Raw genomic sequence first — 25,565 nt, forward strand, 5'->3', positions numbered from 1 at the left:
GTCAATTTACTCAACCTCATGTTGTTCCAAACCTGCATAAATGTCTTCAGAATGGCTGGTTGTGAATGTCAGCACACTGAGATTAAAGCTCCAAAATATGTAAAAAACAAAAGCATTGTATTGTTTGTTTTTGTCTGTAGGGTCTTCCTGCTTACACATCAAAACGATTCATGCTGAGCATTGACCAGAAGATGACAACGGTTTTAACATTCATTACCCTTTGGAACTGGGTTCTACTCTGGAGTTCATGCAAAGGTAGGCATTAAACAATGTTTTACCCGGTCCAGAACCTCGCCAGCCCCTGCCAGTGATTGCATAGCTTGGGGACACCCCCTTCTTACGAGCAGGGCAATACACCCAGACTGAGGCGCCATCCTTGTCTTGGACACACAACGTTTTTAGATGTCAAACTGACTGAATTACAGATGTTTGAATTTGGGCCAAATCTGACAATGCTTGCCATGGAAGAAACGGCTTGCATCAAATCACAAGCAGTGATTTAGAATACTGCAGGATTAAATGTGCTTTTACGGTTCCTTTGTCAGGAGTTAAGTCTAACATGTACATTTTACCATATTTTGCCATTTAGAGGAGGAATCCACCATTGCTGCATGCAGCTATATGTCAATTTTGTTATCACACTAATAAAGAATCTCAGAATGAATTATCGTAATTCTTTTTAAATTTCAAATCAAGAACATGACATCTTGGGACACACTTTAATGATTACACTCAAAATAAGAATCATTTACCTATATTAACTATTCCGAAAACAAATAAAATGTTTACTGTAAAGCTGTGATGAAAACAATATATTTTGGCATTTTCAGCTAGTTCTTAAATTACCAAGCAAAAAAAAAAACTTTCAACACTAGAATATGAAAACGTAGCACCTTGTACCAGTCAATATGTCTCTTGGACTGGTGGATAGGGGATAACAAGCTGTGATACTGGGAGGCTTATGTGATAGGAGTCATCTAATCAACACCAGTTAAAAAAGGTATTGAACGTACATGCTCCCAAGAACTGCTTCCTCAGGGAAGGGAAGACAAGTGCAGATCAACAAGTCACATCCAGTAGATGATGTAGATGATGTTTCACACCTGTGAGGTGTGAAACACCTGTCTACTGCAGTTGATGTTAAAATACACAAGCCTAATCCACGATAGTAAAATACAACTCCCACTGTTCGCTTGGTGCCAAACATAAACCTGCCAAATATAAATACTATACATATGTGCAGCTAAGAATACAGTTAAACAAGATTTGATGGTTGACATGAAATTGTTTTTAAGAGGAACTACTTCTAAACCTAAGGCACGGCTCAAAATAAAAGTAAAAAAAGAAAGAGATATGAGGCATTGAGATTTAGATATACAAACTGGCAAAGGGCAAGAACTTCATGGGAGGTGGGGGGGGTAGTAATCAAGCTGCCACATCTCCATAACTAAAAGCTCATGGCATCAGCAAAACATCAGTGACGACAAATGAAGAACAGTGATGCCCATGTGACGTATATATCCACAAACATGACAGCAACCTTTCCCCCGATAGGGCAAACTTTTACTGACTAGAGGTAACAGCAACCAGGTGTGTGATTGGCCACAGTGCTTCCAAGTGGCTGCACTGTGGACAACAACAATACTAGACATGGTGATGCTATGCTTATATACATAAAGTGAGAGAAGCTGGTCAGGATGGTGAAATACACAAAGTCCCTTTGAGACCGCTGCACATAAAATGTAGTTGATGCACTTATGCAACATCAGTTCATTTTTTGGTCAGTGCAAAATAGAGTTAATGTTAGCTTAGCATAAATAGACAGATGTATTTTCTTCCCTTACAAACACATAATAGAGAATAGTCAGCTACCTACAAATGGGTGAGAGGGGGGCTGACGTCTGTGACTTTTGAGGTCTTATAGGGGTGGTGAGTTGTGAGATTAATACCTAAATGTATTCCATCCATGGGAATATCAGTGTTTAAGATGATGGTGTTAAATTTCAAGCCATTATAGTTACAGTCACTATGATGCATTATACTACTTTATGGGGTAGGCTACATTCAGCATTGCCATGCAGTTGTATTTGTCCTCAGCAAGATGCACTTCTGAAACCACTAGGTGGGGCTGTATCCCAAAAAACTGCAGTTGTTTACTTTTAATGTAATCATCTTTAAATCCTCTTCCTTGCGCACAGGTGCATTTTCACTGCATTGATTTCAAAGAAAAGTACTGCTGTAAAACATACCCTGGGAACGTTGTTACTCCATGCTTACACTAATGCAATGCTTTTTGAAGGAACGCTTTAAGGAGAGGGTGAAAATGCGAAGAGACGATTTCTTTCTTCTTTCAAGAAAGAAAATGTGTTTACTGAATAGTAGGCCTACATTCTAGCACAAAAACATTTTTTTTTACTTAATTTATTTTCTTTTGGAGGGAGGGGTAATTTGGTGTATGAAATATGTTAAATAATTTATGAGGCAGAAAATCTCATATAAAAACCTAAAGGAAGTGACAGTCATTGTCAAGATTGTTCTGTTATATAAAAAAGGAAATACTGGTACAGGATTCATTGTTATTAAATTAAACAATCTCCACGTAAAGATGCAAAGCATGCTGTGGCAACAGCCCTTGTTTTATACATTTTGAGTGTGCCTTTGAAGATTGGAGCCACATAAAAAGGCGCACACAATCCACACGTTGTTCAACCAATCAACCTAAACATTCCTGTGACAACCTGTCCATAACGCTTGTCCTTAACTCTACGATGTATTGATGGCTTTAAAGTGAGCACAGGTGGGGATTTTTTAGTTGTTTATCTGTAATGGAAGAAATAAAATCCCCTGTCAAAGGAGAAGAAAATGGAAATAAATACTGAAATTCAAATATGGATGGTCAATAAAAACTGACAGACAGCAGCTTTCAATGTTCCCAAGGACGTCTAGTTTTTCCACAGGTGTTTTTGATCTAGCCCCTGTAGGCTTTCGTCAGGTACTCATGCTGCCCTCCTGGCGACTCACCCAGCGTTAGCAAAGGTGCACATCACCTCAGTACTTTGATTTGTCTATTAAACACAGACAGCATAACTAAAACTCTACTATTCGTAGAGGTAAGACATGGAAGTATATTTATAATCAATGAGGGCCTAAATATGACAATGTTGAGGGTTGCAATCCTACTGTTCTTGTAGCTGAAATGGTCAGGCAGCTATAACACACTACCATGTAGTATTTTCAGCACCAAGTAACGTGTTTCCGCCCCAAGCAAGTGAACGTGTTCTCATAACACCATTCTTCGTTTTGCAAAACCATCACAACAAAAGTTGTGATGGTTTTGCTGCTTGCCTTTCACAAACGACTACCCTGCAAGAATTCTGTGTTCTGCCTTCTAAGTTACTGATGAGTCATGGTCAACCATACCCACATTTTGAGCGACGCCACCTTTTTCCCCTCAAGTATCAAACCTAAACTGAGAAGGAAAAAAAATATATTGTCGACAACAGTACTCTTTCACACATTTACGCAGGCACACACACGCAACACGCAGACTATATACATTTATAACAAAAGGATGACGAGGAGAGTGACGGAAGACTTGGTTTCCCTGACGTCACATCGCTCCTGATGTGAGAGGAGAGGCATGGAGGGGCGGAGACAGTGGTTTATCCAATGAGCTCCACCGACTGAGCGATGTCCATAAGGTCCAATTCAAACTCTCCAAACCGATCATCTAAGGCCACAATGTTCATTGAGAAAGAAAAGTGTAAACACTGCAAAGAGAGCACAGAGAGAAGTGGCATTAACTCGGCTCTCCTCCAATAGGCTGTGGGTAACATGGTGGTTGACGGCAGAGGAGAAAGCCCCCACCTTGTGATGTAAGGCACTCTAGCGGCTACTCTTTAGCGTCCTCTTTAGGAGTCGACCCGCTGTTGATCTCCTCCTCTCCTTCATCCTCCTCCTCTTCCTCGGTCCAGCCGCCCAGACGGAGAGGAGTGGGCATGGACAAGCTCACAGCATGAGTACCTGTACGGACACATGGAGACAGGAGGATCAACAGGGTTCGGCAATGACCTCCGCCGCGTCACTCCGATCTGTCCGTCTTGTGGCGAAACTCTGCCAATCTCAAGGTGGCGCTGGCTCGTCGAAGCCTGAGTCTTGACTGAGGAAGGGTGGAAGAAACGTACCAGTGGTAGTGTTTAGATCCCTCATGGGGATGAGGTTCTGCCACTGGCCAGATGCCCTCTGAGGCAGGGCGCTCTGCTGGTGGACCTACAGGGGACACAGACACACACGTCACAGGGGTCACTGGCGTTGGTCGGAAACGGTCCCAGGAACAGGCTCCTTTCGGGTGGAAGAGTTTCAGAGGGGGTCCCGTCCGGGCGGTCGGTTACCTCGTGCATGTAGATGGCGTGAAGGCTCATCTCGGCGGAGGCGAACTCTGAGAGCAGCGGGGTGCTGTGGACACGGGAGTCGCTCGCAGACATGCTGAGAGGAGAGTTCCTGTCAGGTTTGTGAGAAATCGACTCGTTCGCATTCTATTTATATCTCCATTTATTGTCGTTTTTCAAAACAAGGTCTATAGACAAGCAACATGCATCGGTGGAGCTGCAACTGCTTTTTGTTGTTACACGAATGGCAGAAAGGCCGTTGAAGGAGGCTGCCTCTACAAAGACTTTAGCATTAACTATCTATTATCTATATATCTATTATATTCCACAGAGCATTTTGAGTGCCTCCAGAAAAGAACAATGCAGACCAGTGCACATTTCAAAGGTGTATTTGTAAATGACTGCTGTGACCACGGCTTCAAAAAATTGAATGAGCGCGTGCGGCCTACCTGTCGATAAAGGTGCGATCGCTGCGGTACATGGGGCCGTCCGGGTGGGTGGAGGTCAGATGGACGTGCGAGCGGCTGCGGCCGGCGTGCGGGAGCTGGGAGGTGGACAGCGAGGCCAGGACGCTGGCGGCGGCTGAGGCGGCCGTGCTGGGGGGGAGGAAGCGGCGGTCTCGCCCCGGCAGACCCGATGCCGTCAGGACAGGGTGGGCCAGGACGCTGGCCAGCAGGTTGTCCGGCTGGAAACAGAGCAGAGGCCCACAGGTCAGGAGTGTAGGAATAGCGGTTCACCGTTTACGATTAAATCCCTTCCAATCGACTTAACCGATCAATCCATGAATACAGATACCATGACTTGATACCAAGTATTCTTCAGTACGACTGCGAGTATATTTAAAGCGTCTGCTAAATGAATCAAATGTGTAAATGTCCTTTGAGCAATAGTGAAAGAACAACATACTTCCGGAAGACAGCTTCTCCTGTGTACGAGTGTGTGTGTGTCACTGACCAGAGTAACACGTGTCTAGTGTGGGTGTCTAGACTCACAGCGGAGGCCGAGTCATTGGAGAGCAGGGAGGAGCAGAGGGGGGCCTCGGAGAGCAGCAGCTGGGCTGGGGGCCCCGTCTGGGCGTCATGGTGCACCTTCTCCTTCAGGTGGCTGATGAAGACCGAGCTCTCCTGGGGGGGCTGCCAGCGAGGGTTCTTGATGGTGAAGTGCATGAGAGACAGTTCTGTCTTGCCGTTCTCTGCCTGTTGGTAGACCGAGGCCTCCGTCTGTCCCTCAGACATCCACTAGGGAGGTAACAGGCACCACGTCAGACAGGGGAACGGTCAACTGTATTAGTGACATCAAGCAGCAACCATATTGGAACATCAACGTTGGAAGCAGTCATTTTTGTTACAGTACTTCATTTTAACTAGCTATGCTAAATTCTGCAATGCGTCACATTGTAAAATAAGTTCAAATATGAGAAACGTCCACTCTTTCCAAAGGCCCGCCTTGCCAAAGATGATTGGCTGTAAAAGGATTGCTGGAACACAATTGGCTGGAAAGTAGCGGGCTTCCCCCCAAAAAAGAATTTACCTTCTACTGGCACTGAGCTGTCTGTGTTGCTAAACAACTCTCAGAGGGCCTCAATAGCTTGCACAACATGTTTATAGGGTACAAACCCTTTCTTTCTTTTTTTACTGAATTATTTTTGCTATACCTGTAAAAATATACTGTCCTAGGCAATGCAGGCCTTGCGCGAACTCACCATTGGGTTGCCATGGCGGCGGATGTCCATCTGAGCGAAGGAGCAGATGTCGCCCACACCCACCACCTCCACAGTGAAGTTCCGGAAGAAGTCGATGATCTCCAGGGACCTGTTCCTCAAGATGAAGATGAGGATGAAGGGTGTGACGATGGGACTGAGCAGCTCCTCCAGGATGAACACCTGAGGACACACACACACACAACAACACCAAATTAAAATGAATTATAAAACGAGTCAGGGTTAAACCTTCCCAAAGCCACAGAGAGAACAGTCCCACAGTTACAGCTTTGGTATCCCACACCACACCCAATTGGAGCACTGTATACTAAATTACTTTTACCCCAGCGAACCGATCAATCATCCTGACTTGGTTTATGGAAGCCAATAAGCGGCGTCCTTGCAAGGCCGCCCCCCACCCCTCCTCACCGCTTTGTACTGGAGCAGCTGGGCCACCTCGTCCCTGGTTTCACTCTTGTTAGCCGTGCCCCTCCAGTGGTCTGGCATGTAGTGGATGTGTGCCAGCACGCACTGCAACAGCTGCTCTGGACACCACACCATATGCTCATCTGGAATGAAGGACCTGCAACACACACACACACATCATTTCTCCATATTCTGTATACAGGATTCAGCATGACAGCACATTTGATGTTTAATATCCAAATCTGGAGGTAAGCTGCCCTTCAGTCTATAGAAGATTGAGGAACGTTGTTCTGTCACCCAACTGTTACCAGTTCCATTTCCCAGATAGAGGGGGCTACTTGGTTGATAATAACAGGATGGGACAGGGACTTGGACTGTCTGTCAAATGGAACAAACAAGGGTCACACAGGTCCCCTCAAACCCCTGGCCTCACCTGGTGACGGTGATGACCACGCCCAGCACGGTGATGGCGGTCAGGATGTGCTGCACGGTCAGCACGTCCTCGTCATACACAGTCAGGGCGATGAGCACGGCCAGCACCGAGCCCGAGAAGAAGGCCACGTTCTTGGCCAGCACGGCTAGCAGCGGCGAGCTGAAAGAGTTCATGTACTTAGACGTGGGCTTGTAGCCACGGCCCAGCCGACCGTGGAGCTCGTGGTCCAGCTCATTGAAGTGCCGCAGGTATAGACGCCCGTACAGGGACCAGCGGCGGGCGCCCAGGCTGCCGGGCTCACGCCGGATCACCTCGGTGTAGCTGAAGAAGGCGTAAAGCACCTGCCAAACCAGGATGAAGGGGCAGAGCAGGAGGTTGGCCAGGCCCATGAGCAGGATGACCCGGCTCAGCTTCTGGGCCAGCTCGAGACGGTTCCCTGCCCGCTTGTACTTGGGGTGGAGGTTCCACTTGTTCTGGAACAGCGAGCCGGGCCCCCAGAAGAGGATGAGCTCAAAGTTGTATTTGAGGCCCTGGGTGAGGAACACCAGGTTGCCCAGCAGGGGGAGCTGCAGCTGTACAGGCAGGAGGGACTTGTTGACCATGGCCACCATGTAGTTCTTGAAGCGCAGGATGCGGTGGTAGATGTCCAGCTCTGTCAGCTCCTTCTTGTGAATGCACATCTGCTGCTCGCGCTGCAGGCTGATCAGACGGTCCTGCACCTCCTGCCAGGTGAAGTTACACAGATCGTCCTGGAAGGGAATCATATCGAATAAGCAAATGAAATCTTTATTTATATAGCGCATTTCATACCAGGAGGTAACACAATGGGCTTCACAGAGGGGAAGAAGGGGGGGGGGGGGGGGGGGGGCAAAACACCAGATCACCCATTTGGGCCAATAAAGGAGAACCCTAACCTCTCTGAAATGAGACGATCAAGCACTGTCCTGGAGAATAATATCACAATAGTAGATGATGTATGCATTTAGCAGGGCGCTCTAATGCATACGCACAGTGTGAGTGTGGGGGGGATTTGAACCTGCAACTTCAAGATCAAGTGCAAGAGCAGTCAAGTGCTCTAACCACTGAGCTATGCCAAGCCCCATGGAGGACAAACCAGCTCAAGTTTATACATGGCACACAGATACCTGAATGGCAGGTCCACTGCCAACTTATAACAATTAAATACAAAATTAACCAGTTTCTCTTTGTTCTTTGCCGCATGTGTTAAGTGTTTATCAGAAGAGCCTTAGAGGTGGTCCAGGCCAACTTACCATCCTAATCTTCAGGGCTTTAATGTAGAACTGCCGTATCTCCCAGTAGCTCAGAATGTTACAGAACACCTTGACCAGCCGATAGATCCAAAAGATGGTGGCCATGATGAGGAGGAATATGATCCAGCTGTTCTCCTGGATCCTGGAGACACAGCAGGGATGGGGTGGAAGGAACATGGTGTTTTGGAGCTTGACATTGTAAATATGACAAAATGGTTAGAAGGTAAGTCTCAACTGTTGCCTTTTAGGCAGAAATTCCCCTCTATTGTGTGATCTGGCTATCTGAAAAGTGTGTTGGATACATTGAATGTGATGCCCTGAATTTCAAAAGAAACCCTATTCACCTACAATCTCATTGTATGTTATCATTTGGGCTAAATCATATCTAAAAAGTTAGTCAATGTTGATGACGGTGTAAGTATACAGACTCCTTGTGTATCAGAAAAGCTGCTTGATTTCCTGTTTCAAAACACGAGGCCTCCCCTTCACAAATTGGGTTAGGATCTTTCTGTTTTTTATTTCGTATTCTCAGAATCTCACATCCAAAACGACGGGGGTGGAGGAGGAGGAGGGGGGTGGGGGCCTGTGTGGATGGGCAAGTTCCAAAAGGTGGGGCGTGTTGATGCGGCTGTGCGTCAACACTCTGGACATCCGACACACATTCAGTCGGGGTGGTTTTCGGGATGGAGGGGGGAGGGCATCGGGACCCAGGGTTGTGAGGAACGACAAGCTAGCCACGTTGTGAAGAAGAAAACAAAACTGATCGGTGCTGAAGGGTTCCTAGTCTTGCTCCACGCTGCAGGGGCTGTCATGTGGTTGACAGGCTGCCTGCCCAGTTCTGTGTGTTGCTTGCTAGCGGCTGTCTTTCCAACTGGCCCTGTCTTTCCTCGCAAGAGCTATCCATTACCCTGTCCTTGTTTCTCCCTGTTGGTCTGTACACCGAGCACACGTACACAAATAACCGGCTCCAAGAAAACTACAGCCGTGTTGCAACTTGGATGTTGACGAGTCTGGGTTGAAGTAACCAGACTGTTATTCAAGTCATGATTAGAGTGAGGCCTTCTTTAAACTTGAAAACATGCACACTAGCATCTATCACTAACCAGTTATTCACGGCTAATAAGAAGGGAGTTTTCCTGTGTTATAAAACTAGCCAACTCCATTGGTTCTATAATGGTAAAGTCCTACTGTTTTTCTGATTGACAGTGTTATTCTGGCTGTGAGGGTTTTTTCTTAGTAAGCAAACTCAAACACAAGGGCCAATGCATGACTTAAAATAACTCAGGATCCGATTTCACTAAAACAGACCTCACAAATATGTAAAGCACAGCATGAATAGTGTGCAGACAGTATTTAAAAGACAGTTCAACAAATACCAACCCTCATTTTGGTTTAGGGGGAATACAATGGGTGAGATTGAGCCATTCTGAAGACCTTGACTTGACCTCCTATAACATCTCTGTTACAAAATAGGGAGACTTATTTTTTTATATATATATCGCAAGCAGCAACAACCCACAGGCCGTGTTAAAGTAGGCCAGTGCTCTATATCTCCAGCTGTCGAATGTGAGCATGTCTTAGAGTGAAACCACATCTGACACAATCCAATAAGAAAACGTTAGCCTCTGAATGACTAGTAATAATTAAATTAGGCACGGCAAATTAAAACTCTCTTCATATCTGATGCAATTCAGCAGGGCCTGACATGTCACTGTCGCGATGTGCTCAGTGTCCCTTCAGTTACATGTAAACAAACCAACAATGTGACAGAATTCTCACAACTGTATCTGATTGCTACCAGGTACTCCATATTGAGTTAGTAGTACGTCAATTGAAATCTCTTGGTGGTACAGAAGAGTCTATTCCTGTTCTGGCTGTGGTGTCACAACATAGATAAGCTGCCAACACACCTTACTTAACCTGTGCTGGCAAAGAGGGATGACCAGCTTCACCTTAACCACAATGTGCACATGTACATAACAACCATGTCCACCCCATGAATCTAGGCCTATATCCAACCATATGAAACCAATATGCATGCAACCCTATCCACCCCATATATCTGCAGATAACCATATCAATGCCCATACAACTATATCAGCCCCACACACCTACAGACAACAATATCAGCCCCACGCCAAGACCAACAGCCCCCTACCTCTCCGTGCACTGCTGGCTGGGTAGGATGGCATCGGGTAAGGTGACCTTGTTCCTGTCCAAAGGATTCTGGCCAGGCCCAGTGTGGTTCACGGCCCGGTTGGCAAACAGGACATCATACTCCACACAGTTGAAGAGGAACGTTGTGAATGTGACGACAAAAAGAAACTGACTGTGGGGAGGAGATGTAAGAATGGGGTTAGAGAGCACATTACAAATGATTCTCATAAAGACTGCGCAGTAACTATCTGGGAAGAGGAGGACACTTGTCTTGATTATGGACGGAGACCAAATATTTATTTTCTCCCCCCACAAACAGCTCACAGACATATTTAGGGATTTAACAGGGCTGTGCTGCTCTGGTTCAGTGTAGTTGAGTTCCCAGGAATCCGTTGTTGAGTCGTAGACAGGCTAAGCTTTGTTAAGAGATGTCATAGTGTGAAAGGACTTTCTCAGGCTAACTGCTTTGGTCTCCCTGTGATGGCACCCATTAGTGTAGGACTCAGGACAGACAAACATCAGATTCACTATACGGGTGAAGTACTGTTCTTGCTGCAGCCTGCTAGCTGAACATCTTTTGCCATCTTTGTCAAACTCTAAAGTGCAGGGGAAACACTGATTACATGAATATTACCATGTAGAACAGTTAATTCAGACAGTAAGATGGTAAAATCATACTTACACAAGTTCAAAGAATTCAGAAAGCATCATACAAGAAAAGCCATTTTTTTGATGGAAATGATAGATGTGGAAATTCAAGTTAAGGAAAAGGAAAGACATTGCAAATTAAGCATTTTATCTGAGGCAACTTAAGTTGCCAATAGTAAGACAATAAAACAGTAACTGTCACTAACAGGCACACCATTCAAAAATGATTTAAAGTAAGTAGACCTAGATCTATGGCGATCTACTGTCATATTTCATGTATCATGCTCTCCTCTGAACCAATTTGATATTCAATTAGTATTTTCAGAATCATCTTTAAAAGTTATTGCAAGTGACTTGATTATGTCAAAAGGATATTCTTGTGAAGAAGTTGTCCAGATTCTTGATGTGGTGCCATGAGTCTGTAAATGAGGATGAGCATGAGAATCATAAGTAAAAAGGCAAGGCTCAAACTATAACTTAATCACTAAGATGTGAAGTTAGATTGGACAGATTTATTTTCAGTGCATGGATTCAATATGCCCACAACGTTTACCATGTGTCAAATGTTATTACCTTTTAGGCCCTCTGGCACATGCACTAACAAGTCCTCCTCTCCGGGTGGTGAGTCCTCCTCAAAGTCCTCAATTCGTTGATACTCCTGGTAGGCTTCTAAGTTGGCCATTGTGCTTCACATTCTCACTTCCTGAGGACAGAGACAGTTGTATTAGAGTCTTTCATGGCATGTCTGTCAGGTAAGTTAGTCTGCCTGAAACCAAGTTATTTACTGTAGCTGGAATTGCAGTATGCGTCCAGTGGGTAATTCCATAAAGCAGGTTATGCGACATAATCGGGTAAATTAACTCTCCAGATGACCCACAATGTTATGGAATACTCCCCAGTTCATAACCAACAAGTCCGACAGCTCATCATTCACTTTCGAGACCAAGCACTCAGTACTGTACATGAAGCTTGAAGACAAATTAGCTCAATCTGCGTAGATAAAGGTAAAATGAGCTAGCTCGCTATCAATGCGGGGTGACAAAGCTAATGTTAGCTGGCTGTGCCCAGTACTGTAAATGCCTATAGCTATAGCTACTATAGCTGCCACCCTAGAAAGATAATACATATACATTATGATAACATTGTAATTACAAACTCCTGGCAAGTGGCAAACGATTGCTGTTTTGCTACCCACCTCTCAGCTTGATGTTGTCAGACAGCTAGCGGTCCAAACGTCAGTTGTTTTGTGTTAGCTAGCAAGCAAGCAAGCTCCGCTCGATGTGTTCTATTTCGGCTCCCCTTTCGTACCATACGTTATATTTTGATTTTAGTTGCTCAAAGCACACCCTATTTGTATAGTCTTCTGTAAAGTAGTCTTGTCCACGTTATGTAAACACGGTTATCTTACTAGTGTAACTGTTTTGTAACAGCATAACCACGCAACAACCTTAAAAGCTGTTTACAAGAGCCATCCGTAGGCTTCCACGGTTGTCTTTCACGAACAAATGTCAACAAAACACCATTTGACGTCACCGTGTTTTTATGTTAGCGTCACTTCCGTTTTAGTGGAACCTATTGGAAAGATACGTCTTCAATGAATGAATAAATAAATATGTTAAGTATAATAAAATGAAATTGTTCTATTATCTTTTCTTTCTTAACACCCATTTAAACGTTCCGAAGAAATTACTTCTGTCACTGTCACCTAAAAAAAGTGATGCATTGTGGGATATTTCAATGTCAGCCTGCATGTAACTCCTTGAACCAGTACCCCTGAGCCAGGCGCTCAGTTAAAATTCAAATAAATGTCCAGTTAAGCATTGCAACATGTTTCACTTAATGTGTTACAGAATTAGTACCACTGCACAAGTGCGTCCCCTTTATTCGCGAGTCAATAAAACACAAGACTTGTGGAGACATTCAAGGTAGGGAAACTTACTAGCTTTTTATAAGCTCCCCATAGTTAGCTAGGTATAGCTTACTGTAGTTAGATAAGTAAATTGTCAACTTTCTAGAAGCATTAAGCTACCTAGGACTCTTGTGTCCTTTGTTATCCATTAGAAAACAATATCAAATTTCTAGGTGTTATTTCTTTTATCACCCCCGATGCACGAGGAGCTCATAGAGCTCATATACTACTGGTGTCTGGATGAAACATGTAAGGTGTATCTACTACTCCTAGTAATGAAGAATACTTATTAACGCACTGATGGTCACTGTTTATTTCAGGAGTCATTTTAACTCAACTCCAGTGTCCAATGCAGCTAACTTCACTGGACGTGAAAATGCCAGAAACCGTGTCTGGGGTCTGGCACAGAGAGCATTTCGACAGTCTACCTGCCGGACATTGAAATCTCCAAGAGTAGGTCTGAAATGGATTTTAGGACCAGTGGGTCTCACTGTCTCTGCACGACTTTTTGGCAATGTTGCATATTGCCACCTAGATGTAAATAACAATGGTCCAGAAGAATTTCCAATCAAAGAAACTGTGGCAGAGTTCAGTTGGGAGGTCCTATGGGAATTTGTCAAACCTCAACTCCTTGCCCTTATTGGGGCCATTGTGGTAAGTAGCATGACACAAACAGCATGTCATAGTGTTGATGATATACTTTGCAAAAGAAGTCACTCTCACTATCATGCTTTGATATCAATAAATTACCTCATAGGCTGTATGACATAGACTATCAACTCTAATCTAGCCTACTTTATAATCATGACTAACATTTTGTTCTTTAGCTGGCTTTTGGTGCTGCCGTCTTGAACATTGAAATTCCACTAATGTTGGGGGATTTGGTAAATGTAGTTGCCCGCTACATGAGAGAGCATACAGGGAACTACATGACAGAGATTAGGAGTCCTGCTCTGAAGCTGCTTGGGTTGTATGGTCTCCAGGTACGTGCTTTTGGAACATGTCAGATTTTATGATTTGACACATTTAATCTGCATTGGACTAATGTGTTTTTATTTGCAGGGTCTGCTGACCAGCGGTTACATAATTCTGCTGTCCAGGGTAGGAGAAAGAGTGGCATCGGATATGAGAAAGTCCCTTTTCGCCTCTTTACTCAGGTAATACAACAGCCTAAACATAGTCTAAAATATTGGTATGTCTCTATATCAGGGGGTGTCAAACATGCAGGCCCGCAGGACAGAATCAACCTGCCAAAGGGTCCAATCAGGACCACTGGATAATTTATGAAAAGTTGAATCATGAAGAAGTAAAATACCACGTTATTGTTCAGTTCCAAAATTCACTGTCCTTAACGTTTTGTGCCTTTGCAGATCCACTGTGATCTGTAAACTGTAACGCACGTGTCCAGTACACTGACAGAATGTGGTGATTTTTGAAATAGCAGTTATTTTTCTAAAGACATCTCAGGCTGTTGAATGTCTGTTTTGTAAATGGGATGATTCCTTAATTGTGAATGTTTTCAGAATGTATTTGTACTTTTCACTAAAAGAAAGGTAGAAATGTGAAAATGTTATTTATTATGACATGGTTTTACTGGTCCGGCCTCTCTGAGATTTATTTGGGCTGCATGTGGCCCATGAACTCAATTGAGTTTGACACCCCACACAATTCACAGGAAGTAGTACTAGTTATTCCTATTCTCACAAGATTTATTTTGTTTGTTTCAGGCAAGATGTTGCCTTCTATGATGCCAATAAGACAGGCCAGATTGTGAACCGTTTAACTGCTGACATTCAGGAGTTCAAGTCTTCCTTTAAACTAGTCGTCTCTCAGGTATGCCAGATTAAATGTCAGACTTGTCAGACCAAGGGACACTGTTTAAGATTATGTGTTCATTTAGCTGTTTTTTTTTTTATATCAACAGGGCTTGCGGAGTGCCACACAGACAGTTGGGTGTTTTGTGTCCCTCTATGTCATCTCCCCCAAACTCACTGGTATGATGGTTGTGGTTCTGCCCTGTCTGGTGGGAGCAGGTGCTCTAGTTGGTTCATTTCTACGCAGGCTGTCCCGCATGGCTCAGGATCAGGTAAGGGCAATAGTTACTTGGTGGATCAAAAAAATAGATTAATTAACTAATTCTTATGTTACTTAACCTTTGTGGCTTATTGCTATTTTGAATTTCCTTTTGTGTGTGTGCTTGTGTTTCTTTCTAGGTGTCTAAAGCAACAGGGGTGGCAGATGAGGCACTTGGCAACGTACGGACAGTGAAAGCGTTTGCTATGGAGGAGCGAGAACTTCAGTGAGTGAAGTTGTACTTGCATTACTACAGGACTTACTGAATTATTATTATTGTTGATAAAGACCCAGACACAATATTGTCATCTGTGTTTCAGGTTATATGCCCTAGAGGTGGACAAATCTTGTGAAATAAATGAATCTCTTGGCTCAGGAATAGCTGTTTTTCAAGGCCTATCTAACGTTGTCTTGAACTGTAAGTGTGTCTTCAATGGGCCTACAGAAAATGGATTGGTTTGCATCTTTTGTAACACCATAGTTTTTAAATTATGCTGTTTTCTCACTTTTTGGACAGGTATTGTACTAGGGACCATTTTTGCAGGTGGATCTTTAATGGCTGGAGATGAAATGTCTCCAGGTGACCTTATGTCTTTCCTGGTGGCCTCCCAAACCGTTCAGAGGTAAAGATATATGATGTTTTTGTAAAAGATCTGTAGCAATGCTAATCCAACAAAGGGAATATATTAATGTTGTCCTTCTCTGCTCAGGTCTTTGGCAAGTATCTCTATCCTCTTTGGCCAAGTAAGTTCAGGCACTTTAAATATCAATTACAAAAGTGTTAGAAATATAAGCATTTTGTCTTTTTGATCTAGTCTACTCACACTTTACATGTGAGTTAGGGTATTAAATCGTACATTTTTCTTTCTCACTTAATTTTGCTAGATGGTGAGAGGCATCAGCTCAGGTGCCCGTGTTTTTGAGTATTTGGCTTTAGAGCCCACCATCCCACTGACCGGGGGAGGTCGCATCCCATACAATTCTCTTGTTGGAAGAGTTGACTTCATGGACATCTTTTTCAGGCAAGAAGCCACCATAATGATACACATGATACACAAACCACCATACACACTATATGAGACATACACAGCAGGGGGTGCTATTTTCCAGTCTTTCTCTCTCCAAAGTTACCCTACAAGACCTGGCCACCAGATCCTGAAAAACTTCAACCTCACACTACCTCCCAGTAAGACTATCGCTATCGTTGGGGAGTCAGGAGGAGGTATGTGTCCCACCATCTCCTGCTGATGCCGTCATTCTGCATATACTGTACACATAAGGCAAATAATCAACAATTACATACTGATTACATTATTCAAGGAAAGACAGTCAATATGGCATCTATGTCTGATATAATACAAGACTCATAATTTCTTAGGAAAGTCCACTGTTGCTTCCTTGCTGGAGCGTTTCTATGACCCCATCGGTGGTGTGATCATGCTGGATGGGCTCGACATCCGGACCCTCGACCCCTCCTGGCTCAGAGGGCAGGTCATTGGTTACATCAATCAGGTACATTTGAAGCAAGGAGACTGCCTTTCCATGTAAATGAACATCACACGTCTCGCTCTGTAGAGAGACACCTGTGTCAGCTGAAAAGAAAAACAAAACTAGCATTTTGCTCAAATTCTTTTTCTATCTTTTCTAACCCCTCTCGCAGGAGCCTGTGTTGTTCGGCTGTTCCGTTTTGGAGAATATTCGCTTTGGGAAGCCTGAGGCAACTGACGCTGAGGTCATCAACGCTGCCAAGCAAGCCAATGCTCACCGCTTCATCACAGGCTTTCCAGAGGGATACAACACCGTGGTCGGTATGTGTGGGTTTGCAACTAAGGCCTTTGATGTGGTCAACAAACAGTGGTAGTCTGTGGATAAAGGGTGTATCGTCGTGGCCATATCGTTTTGGCAATGATAAATGTTGTGTTTTGAGAAGTTTGCTGGTTCAGTATTTGAAGAAAATGTTTTCACATGTTTCTAGAATACTGTAATCACAACAAGGCACATTTCATTTTTTTTTTGATTTTTTGGGGTGAACATTTTCAATATATGCAAATAGTCCCCTCTTTTACAGCAGTCAATCTGCTCTTAAAATCCCATCAGAATGATAGTGATTTCACCTGGCTAAAACTAGTTCACACTTTCCCTTGTGATGATGATATGACTTACTGAAATTATGTGAGCAGTCCTTTTATGCCAAGGCCTTTGCAAGCTTTGCAAACACAAAATGTATGTCGCTCCCAATACTTTTGGCCACGGCTGTAGTAGTAGGGAGGACAAACCCTTTTGAGCGTTTTTCCTGAAATACGTTTTAATAGTTATTCCTGGGGAAATTATGGAATTAAATTACATATTAACTAGACTAAAATACCTGTGCACAATAATATCAACAATATTAGCTAATTATAGACGTCTTAAACTGTTAAAACCCCAGTGCCACATACGGGACAGTATTCACACAGGCATTGGCTCTAATTTGAGTGATAAGTATGTTTCATCAATTGAAAAACTGATCTGGGACTTTTGACTCATGTACTGGGGATGCTAGCTTCCCCATATAGCTTCCTAAACAACTGGAATTCTACCTTTGAGTTTTTTGGTGGATTTGCTTAAATAGCGATACTACATCTGTGTTGTGTAGTTTCAAATATGCCGTATTAGTTTGCTTAGGAAACGACTGTCTCATTTACACTTTAAATCCCACTAGACAGACACCAGTGTAACTGCAGTGATGGTGGCTACAGGACACATTTCTAAGGTGTAAGGTACCTCTTCTAACACACCAGACAGGTGTTGTCAACATCTACAACATAGGCCTATAGCATTGGTAGCAATCTTTAGAGAAATATTTAATAAAGCAAAGACATGATGAGTGAGTATGATACATCAAGGGAGGAGGTTGATTGAGATTTGGGCTCCGAGACATTATTCTGCCAGACATACAATAGATATCTTGGATCAGTGCAGTAAGGCAAATGCAAGCATCTTATTGACAGTGTCCATTAGCCAAGGACAAAACAAGACTACTTTATTGTGTTAATTAGGTTGCATTAAAAAAGGAGACAATGACAAAATGATCTCTGCTCCTACAAACACGTTCTAGTTATAGTAGCATACTTTCAAGTCAGTGTGTAGTTCTGATGACCATACCAAGACTCGTCCTTCTTGAAAAGCATCAAACCCTCCAGTGTCTATTTTTGTTGTTGTTGCCATTGTTCTGTGAGAAGCCTTTAAAAAGAAAACTAGTCACAGTCACTGTTGAGTTGTTGTTCTTAGAGGCAAACCGATCAACTACATCCTCATACATCAGGACAACATTTGTAGACTCACTACTGCTCATCTGCAAACCAGGACACTGTCCCCTGTCTTCTTCTTGTTTCTATGAGCCACATGACAAGGATGGTCACAGAACTTGACTTCTTTTATTGAGCCATCTTATTACGTACCACATACATACTTTCTTGTATCCACATACTAATAACATCATTATGTACTATACATGTTATAGCACAATACATTACACGCTGTGTACATGTAAATGGTACTGTGTAGATTTCACACACGGTCAATAAGATGCTTGATGTCTTAATGCATTGATCAAAGTTATTGTAAGACTTATGTTAGACAAATGTAAGTCTTATTGTCATTGTGGGAAATCACAGTGGTGTTTAAATGTACACAGAGGAAACACAGTTACATTTACAGATGAGCAGTTATGAGCCCATGGATGCCACTCAGGTGTTTGAGGATGTGGATGATCAGTTTGCCTCAACTTCTAAGGAGAATGTCAACAGTGAATGGGACTTAAGTTTTTTTTTTAAGGCTTCTCATATAACCAAGGCATAAGAACAGCATACTAGAGTTTGATGGTTTTTAAGCAGGACAAGTCTTGGTAACAGCAATCAAAACTAGATACTCATAGGAAAGCACAAGTAAGCCACTAACCATTTCTAGCTTGTTTGTGAGAGCCTTTTGTCATTGGCTTCTTTATTTTGTACTCAATCTTATTTATACAACGAGACGAGACATGACAAACACACGTGTTTCGGTTGGCCCAACCAAATCTCACTCCAAGGTTTTTTGAAAAGTTGGCATCCCTGCAATTGTGTTTTTTATCACAATGTTAAATGAGCAAAAAGTTCAGTTTTGCATTTGTTGACGCTTGGAACTCTACGTTGTGATAACATTGAGAGCAGAAGGTTTGTCCTCCATAGTAGTAGAGCTGCCCATAGTCAGCACAGAAGCCAGATATTAGTACAGAAACGGGCCCATAAGGTGGATAGTGAGCTATATTTACCAAAGGCAGTTTGCTTTTTCCCTGCGGGCACACAGGTGAACGTGGGGCAACTCTGTCAGGGGGACAGAAGCAACGGATTGCCATTGCTCGTGCCCTGATCAAGAACCCCAGCATCCTGGTGTTGGATGAGGCCACCAGTGCCCTTGATGCGGAGTCAGAGCGTGTGGTACAGGAGGCTCTGGACAGGGCCACTACAGGCCGGACCGTACTCATCATTGCCCATCGCCTCAGCACCATCCAGGGAGCTGACCTCATCTGTGTCATGAGCAACGGCCGCATCGTAGAGGTGAGATTGCAGCAACAGACGGACATATTGATCCTGTGTGTGACTGCACAGCCTTTTTTTTCAAGAGAATTAAGGACTTTAAATACAACTAGAGAGGGTACAATTTCTGGGGAATTTCTGGGGCGTGCTTGCCTCAGTTGCAGATGGGTGCGTTTTTTTTAACTTAAATTGTACAAGTCATATTTGGGTAATTAAAATAAGCATGCATACTTATTATGTATGAAGATTACATACATTCAAAAGATAATAATACATAAAGAATAAATATATATGTGACAGAACAAAGGTTTTTATTATTATTATAATAACAATTATTTCAAACACCACAAGTTTTGTCCCTCATAACCAAACACTTTACTTATTGTAATTACAAGTGGCCAACTCTAACCATTTATTGTTTTTGAAGGCGGGATCTCACTTGGACTTGCTGAGCAAAGGAGGACTCTATGCAGAACTGATCCGTAGACAAAGAGCAGAGGAAAAGAAATGATCGACCAGACACACTGTACACATCAACTGATGTCTGTAACGCATTTGTGTAACATGTCCAATTTTCCCCAAAAAATCAGAATAGTCATGAAAAAAAGATGTAAATGTACTGTAATTTTTTTAGTTTAATTTAACTATGATTCCATTTAATACATCTCAACATGTATGAGTGGGCCAACTGGATAATGTCTTGCAGCCAAAGGCTGCCTTTATTGCAACATGTTTAGATCTTGAACTGATTGAGTACTGTTTTAGCAAGGTTATTTTGATGCTAGACATGTAAGTAACTATGATCAATTAAATATTTTATCATTGTTCTTTTACTTTGTATTCAATATAAAATAGTGTGTTAATGTTGCTAGAGGGGTACTGGCATTGGACAGATTATTACAACCTACTCATTTAGCTAAATCCATAACAGGATTACACTGGCTGGGAAGACTATTGCTAGTTAAGAGTAATTTGCTGATAAGTAATTGTAATTGTTGATAAACAATCATTAGACCAAACGTATGCTTTTGTTTCCCTTTAGGAATTTGGGCAAAGTGGGTAGTAAATATGATTTGCCTGTGTTGCAATTCCTCATTTGGCCTTTAGGTGACCATGGTGTTAGTTTAACTATCAAATCAAGCCCTGCTTGTTGGAACTCTGCAGCTAGCTAGCCCTAGCCGTTTACCTAGCTAGCTAGCTTAACGTCATCATCACATCATCCCAACCCCTGGCTAGGGTGGCATTTCATCACTGTTAGCTAGCTAGCCGAAGTTAGCCTCTCTGTCAAAAAATGCAGAAGTATGAGAAGCTCGAGAAAATTGGAGAAGGTAAACGCATCTGTAGCCGTTTTAACGCCATCACATTGTTTCTGAAAAGCTTATTGCCATCTCACCTAAGCCTACTACTAGCTAGCTCGCAAGATAAAGTAGCTAGTGTTGCTACTTGTTCTGTAGCAAGCTGACAATTATATATGCCATAGTTTGCTAGCTATTGAATAAATGAAGACATAAATCTAGATATAATTACATTTGGTAAACACTAGCTAAAGTTTTACATTAAGATCGAGCGAATAGTACATCTAGTTTGTTAGATTGTAGTTTATGTAGTTAGCAAGCTAGGCTAAATGGAGCCTAGAGCTAGTTAGCTTACATTCAATTATTAATTCGTGCTTCCGTCATTTGCAGGTACATATGGCACTGTTTTCAAAGCTAAAAACCGAGAGACACATGAAATTGTAGCTTTAAAAAGAGTTAGACTGGATGACGACGACGAGGTATGTTCTTGCATTTATTGATACTTTTATTGATACTATTATACTATAGCTAGCCTAGCTAGCTAGTAGTGCAACAACTTTGCAATCACTTCAAATGATCATCCTACTTGATTCTTTTAGGGAGTTCCTAGTTCTGCCTTGCGAGAGATTTGCCTTCTGAAAGAGCTAAAACACAAAAATATTGTCAGGTATGTGTGCTGTACCCATTGCCATAGCCGGCATTTAAGAGTGTCAACGTGCTTATTGGCCAACTTGCTGGTTACGGATCTCTGTAATTGTTGTGCAGTTTGTGGTAGGACTTTTTAGAAGTAAACTAACAGGCCTGTATATTTGTCCTATATTATGTCTATGGTGTGAGGATCCATCAGTATGTTTCTTTCCCAAACCACTGGGATTATGCTTAAATGTGTAATTTCTTGTACTAACATACCGTCTCCCATAGGTTGCATGATGTCCTGCACAGTGACAAGAAGCTAACCTTAGTGTTTGAATATTGTGATCAGGTGAGGAATGCTCAATGCTTACAGATGCTAGTCTAGTGTTGGATTATCCAAATAGTTGATGTATTCCTTACATACCTATTTGGGTTGGGTTTATATTGTAATGCTACAGGATCTAAAGAAATACTTTGACAGCTGCAATGGAGATTTGGATCCGGAAACTGTCAAGGTGAGTCTTTGCCATAGGACAAGTTAAGATGAAACATCAAATTCCTTGTTTGATTCAGATATTCAGCCCTTGTTTAGGAGCTTGATCTCAGTTGGATCGACTGTGTCATTGTCTATTGTGTGTTCCTCCCTCCATACTTGTTCAGTCGTTCATGTACCAGCTGTTGAAGGGCCTCGCCTTCTGTCACAGTCGGAATGTACTCCACAGAGACCTGAAGCCCCAAAACCTCCTCATCAACAGAGTAAGTCCACAGTTGGTGGGTTTTCGTAACAGAGGAATGGGAAAGTCTCTGTTAACAGGAATGTTACATTTAGTCATTTAGCAGACAGTCTTATCCAGAGCGACTTACAGTAAGTACAGGGACATTCCCCCGAGGCAAGTAGGTTGAAGTGCCTTGCCCAAGGACACAACGTCAGTTGGCACGGCCGGGAATCGAACTGGCAACCTTCGGATTACTAGCCCGATTCCCTCACCGCTCAGCCACCTGACTCCCTATGTTCAATAAAATGTTATCATAACACAATGTGCAGGCACATATGCAATTAAAGGAGGGATGCGGCTTCACCAAAACCAGTATGGGGCATAAAATGAACACAGGATACGTAGCAAGACAAAATGTTGTAATATAATGTAGCTAAATGTAGATACTCTTAGAAATAGCTAAGAGATATCATTGTATGCATGTATGGAGGTTGTTTCTTCCTGTTCCTAACCCATAAGTCCTAATATATTTTCCACAGGAAATAGCTAAACTAAGGTCTGTGTTTAAGACAAGTTTCTTAAAAACATGTGCACTGTTTTAGTGGGGGAGGGGCAACCATTGTAAAAGTTAATTTCTTCATGAAAAGTAAAATAAATGAAATTGATAATAATCCATAGGATTATCTTTTAGAAACACAGACAAACTATGTGGTTTCACACAACTGACTTAGTTTCTTTGTTGGTTTATTATAAGGGCTTATTCAGTGCTTAATGAATAAGCCAAAGAGTTGATGAGAATGTAGGCCTAAATGGAAAATAATGATGCATCTTAATTTCCAAAGGCCCGATGTGTTAGTAATTCTCCTGGCACTGTGATTGTGTCCCTGTAGAATGGGGAACTGAAGCTTGCTGACTTTGGCTTAGCTCGAGCCTTTGGAATACCAGTGAGGTGTTACTCCGCTGAGGTAAATATTAAATGCGCTAACTAGCGGTTAAGGGTCTCATTCACTAGTGACACAGGTCAGTGATTTCTTGTGGTATGTCTCTGTCCAGGTGGTGACGTTGTGGTACAGGCCTCCAGATGTACTTTTTGGTGCTAAACTGTATTCTACCTCCATTGACATGTGGTCTGCCGGATGCATATTTGCAGGTATGTTTTACTAGTGCAACATTTCTCCTCTAGTATACACATTGTCAGCTGCAGATGTAGGCCTAACTCTTTTCCCACCTGATAAAGAGCTTGTCTTGTCACCTTTACATGTTTAATGATGTTAATTCCCAGTAGTATACATGGCTTATGCTGGCCTTAATGAGATGCTTCTATTCAGAGCTGGCGAATGCTGGAAGACCTTTATTCCCGGGTAATGATGTGGACGACCAGTTGAAGCGGATCTTCAGATATCCTTTCTTCAATCTGTGAGATTGATGTCATGTTTAGATGTCTGTAGAATAATATGTCTTATTTTTAGAATAGGATCACTATGAGAACCCTTTGATAGAATATTGTTTTGTTAGGTCCATTTGACCAAAATGTTGATGTTTTAGTATTGATCTTGTAACAAATTGAATGTTTCATTTAGAGAATTCCACAGTTTTTCCACCTGTCACACCAGGACTTCTCTACTTCCTTGCTGGTTGTTTTTTACTTTGGTGTTTGCTCTTCCTTAATACTGTGTCACATTGTTGGGTACACCAACTGAAGAACAATGGCAGACAATGACAAAGCTCCCAGATTACAAGGTATACCACTGTTGTTCGCCTTTAAACTTTATTCTGGATCATTTTTATACGAACTGGTGTTGGTAAACAAACAGTTTCCTTTTACCTCATTTTGCCTACAGCCGTACCCGATGTATCCTGCCACCACTTCCCTGGTGAATGTTGTTCCTAAACTAAGTAGCACAGGGCGGGATCTGCTGCAGGTTAGTGTGGCCATCCCAATAGCTGTGGTGTGCCTACAGCAGGCAGTTCAACTTAGTCACCAGCAGGTGGAGCTACACAGAGGCTCTTCCCAATAGTGCTGGAATGCATTAGGTTTTAATGTTGTAATTTTACGCAACGCAACACTTACAATTTGTTTCTTTTAAACACAGAATCTGCTTAAATGTAATCCTGTCCAGAGGATCTCTGCCGAGGAGGCCTTGCAGCACCCCTACTTTGCTGATTTCTGCCCACCTTAGATGACAAAATATCAATGGGTAAACCTCAGCCATCAGCATCAACTCTCCTTCACTACATCTAGTTAACAGGACCGGTCACACTACAAGACCCATACTGCACCTGTGGAACAGACACTTCCCTAAATCCTTCTGTGCCTCCTTGTAGAACAACGTTTTCACAGCTCTGCAAGACATGGATTATGTAGATTCTGTTAACTAGCATGTCTTTCTACTCTTAGTCTGTTTCGATATGTTATTTGAAGACTATGGTTACAGGAACAGGACATATGTAGCAATGAACAAATCTGGACCTCATAGACAGTTGAAACCCAAGCCAGAACAGAAAACAAAGAAAGCATTATGAACAATTGTAAGTGAACTGAAGCATAGCAATTTGTTTAGAATGCTTCGCTATTTTGACAAATTACTTCTGATAATATAAAGTTTAATCATTAAACAGTTAGACAGACTTCCATTGTCCTTCATTATCACAAGGAGTTGATCTGTAGAAGGAGATTGTCAAGTGGACTAGGAAGCTTATTTATGTTTTGTTGTTGTTTCTGTTACCTCTCAGGCTTTGTATTTAGCTTTTTGTATTGTTTTAAGCACTTTGTATATGGCAGTTCATTTTTAAATGTTTTAGGTCTCACCCCTACTGACTATGTTGAACACTGAAAGATAAGTTCCAGTTTGGGCCAACCGATATGTTTTGAAAAGTGGACCATGAGCTTGAGTAATTGCTTAATATCTATTAATTATGTACATTTAACATCTTTATTGATCTAATGTCTTACAACTTTTGTGAACAGGTTAAAGAATTTCCACTGATACCTTTTAGAGCATGTAATAAAATTTGAGCCTTGTATTGGCTATGTTCTCTAGGTTATTTAATTGTGAGAAATGGTTTGCAAGCTCTGCCGTTGTTTTATTCCCGATAGTAAGTACTTTAGGCTTAAACGTAAAAAAAACTTGGTTTTACTAATAGAGAAAGTATTTTTATTTTATTGATGTAGGGCACGAAAAAATAGAATGCATGTATTTATGGGTAATTGAATGTCTGCTTGTGTGTATTTGTAGTATTCTTTGTTGTATACATTATGACTTTTCATGAGTCGTGCTTCTTTGAATTCTTAAATGAGACTCTAGAATCTTTCTCAAGGCACCGTTTATACATAATGCCCCCATGTATTTCTTTGTTTGGC

The 25,565-nt window shown here is 42.4% G+C and overlaps 3 protein-coding genes across 4 annotated transcripts; 2 read left to right on the forward strand and 1 right to left on the reverse strand.

The window, feature by feature from the left end:
- Nucleotides 1-652: 652 nt before the first annotated feature.
- On the reverse strand, nucleotides 653-12,473 carry atg9b (autophagy related 9B). Of its 2 annotated transcripts, XR_010878715.1 has the most exons (16): nucleotides 12,218-12,473; nucleotides 11,596-11,725; nucleotides 11,396-11,441; nucleotides 11,057-11,119; nucleotides 10,376-10,546; nucleotides 8,218-8,359; nucleotides 6,947-7,695; nucleotides 6,517-6,670; nucleotides 6,091-6,270; nucleotides 5,381-5,626; nucleotides 4,838-5,073; nucleotides 4,392-4,485; nucleotides 4,185-4,269; nucleotides 3,868-4,023; nucleotides 2,417-3,770; nucleotides 653-2,344 (listed from the first exon to the last, which is right to left on the reverse strand). XR_010878715.1 is itself a non-coding variant. In XM_067253260.1 (15 exons), the coding sequence occupies exons 2-14, from the start codon at nucleotides 11,702-11,704 to the stop codon at nucleotides 3,893-3,895; spliced, it is 2,406 nt and encodes an 801-aa protein (XP_067109361.1). In that variant the 5' UTR covers nucleotides 11,705-11,725; nucleotides 12,218-12,473; the 3' UTR covers nucleotides 653-3,770; nucleotides 3,868-3,892. The 2 variants fall into 2 exon arrangements, 1 of the variants encoding a protein (XP_067109361.1); XM_067253260.1 differs by having other exon boundaries at nucleotides 653-3,770.
- Nucleotides 12,474-12,829: 356 nt separating this feature from the next.
- On the forward strand, nucleotides 12,830-20,511 carry abcb8 (ATP-binding cassette, sub-family B (MDR/TAP), member 8). Its single transcript, XM_067253140.1, has 16 exons — nucleotides 12,830-12,947; nucleotides 13,252-13,585; nucleotides 13,759-13,914; nucleotides 13,994-14,088; nucleotides 14,659-14,764; nucleotides 14,856-15,017; nucleotides 15,145-15,230; nucleotides 15,325-15,422; nucleotides 15,522-15,627; nucleotides 15,715-15,748; nucleotides 15,890-16,026; nucleotides 16,132-16,226; nucleotides 16,383-16,516; nucleotides 16,665-16,812; nucleotides 19,331-19,581; nucleotides 19,988-20,511. The coding sequence occupies exons 1-16, from the start codon at nucleotides 12,850-12,852 to the stop codon at nucleotides 20,069-20,071; spliced, it is 2,124 nt and encodes a 707-aa protein (XP_067109241.1). The 5' UTR covers nucleotides 12,830-12,849; the 3' UTR covers nucleotides 20,072-20,511.
- A 223-nt stretch (nucleotides 20,512-20,734) lies between these two features.
- On the forward strand, nucleotides 20,735-24,656 carry cdk5 (cyclin dependent kinase 5). Its single transcript, XM_067252586.1, has 12 exons — nucleotides 20,735-20,888; nucleotides 21,246-21,334; nucleotides 21,455-21,522; nucleotides 21,777-21,837; nucleotides 21,947-22,003; nucleotides 22,149-22,244; nucleotides 23,095-23,169; nucleotides 23,258-23,354; nucleotides 23,533-23,602; nucleotides 23,884-23,944; nucleotides 24,046-24,126; nucleotides 24,298-24,656. Exons 1-12 carry the CDS (start codon nucleotides 20,852-20,854, stop codon nucleotides 24,382-24,384), a joined length of 879 nt encoding a protein of 292 aa, XP_067108687.1. The 5' UTR covers nucleotides 20,735-20,851; the 3' UTR covers nucleotides 24,385-24,656.
- The last annotated feature ends 909 nt before the right edge of the window (nucleotides 24,657-25,565 follow it).

Source organism: Osmerus mordax, chromosome 16 (genome assembly GCF_038355195.1).
Source record: "Osmerus mordax isolate fOsmMor3 chromosome 16, fOsmMor3.pri, whole genome shotgun sequence".
NCBI classification, from domain to species: Eukaryota; Metazoa; Chordata; class Actinopteri; order Osmeriformes; family Osmeridae; genus Osmerus; species Osmerus mordax.

Coding starts and splice junctions, on each gene's coding strand:
- atg9b (XM_067253260.1), bottom strand. CDS start 11,704: ATGGCCAACTTAGAAGCCTACCAGGAGTATCAACGAATTGAGGACTTT. Junction 11,120..11,395: donor GACAACTTCTTCACAAGAAT/ATCCTTTTGACA, acceptor GAATTTCCACAT/CTATCATTTCCATCAAAAAA. Junction 8,360..10,375: donor AGCCAGCAGTGCACGGAGAG/GTAGGGGGCTGT, acceptor CTGTGTCTCCAG/GATCCAGGAGAACAGCTGGA.
- abcb8 (XM_067253140.1), top strand. CDS start 12,850: ATGTTTCACTTAATGTGTTACAGAATTAGTACCACTGCACAAGTGCGT. Junction 15,231..15,324: donor ATGGAGGAGCGAGAACTTCA/GTGAGTGAAGTT, acceptor TCTGTGTTTCAG/GTTATATGCCCTAGAGGTGG. Junction 15,628..15,714: donor GCCTCCCAAACCGTTCAGAG/GTAAAGATATAT, acceptor TTCTCTGCTCAG/GTCTTTGGCAAGTATCTCTA.
- cdk5 (XM_067252586.1), top strand. CDS start 20,852: ATGCAGAAGTATGAGAAGCTCGAGAAAATTGGAGAAG. Junction 22,004..22,148: donor TGGATCCGGAAACTGTCAAG/GTGAGTCTTTGC, acceptor ATACTTGTTCAG/TCGTTCATGTACCAGCTGTT. Junction 24,127..24,297: donor CAGGGCGGGATCTGCTGCAG/GTTAGTGTGGCC, acceptor TTTTAAACACAG/AATCTGCTTAAATGTAATCC.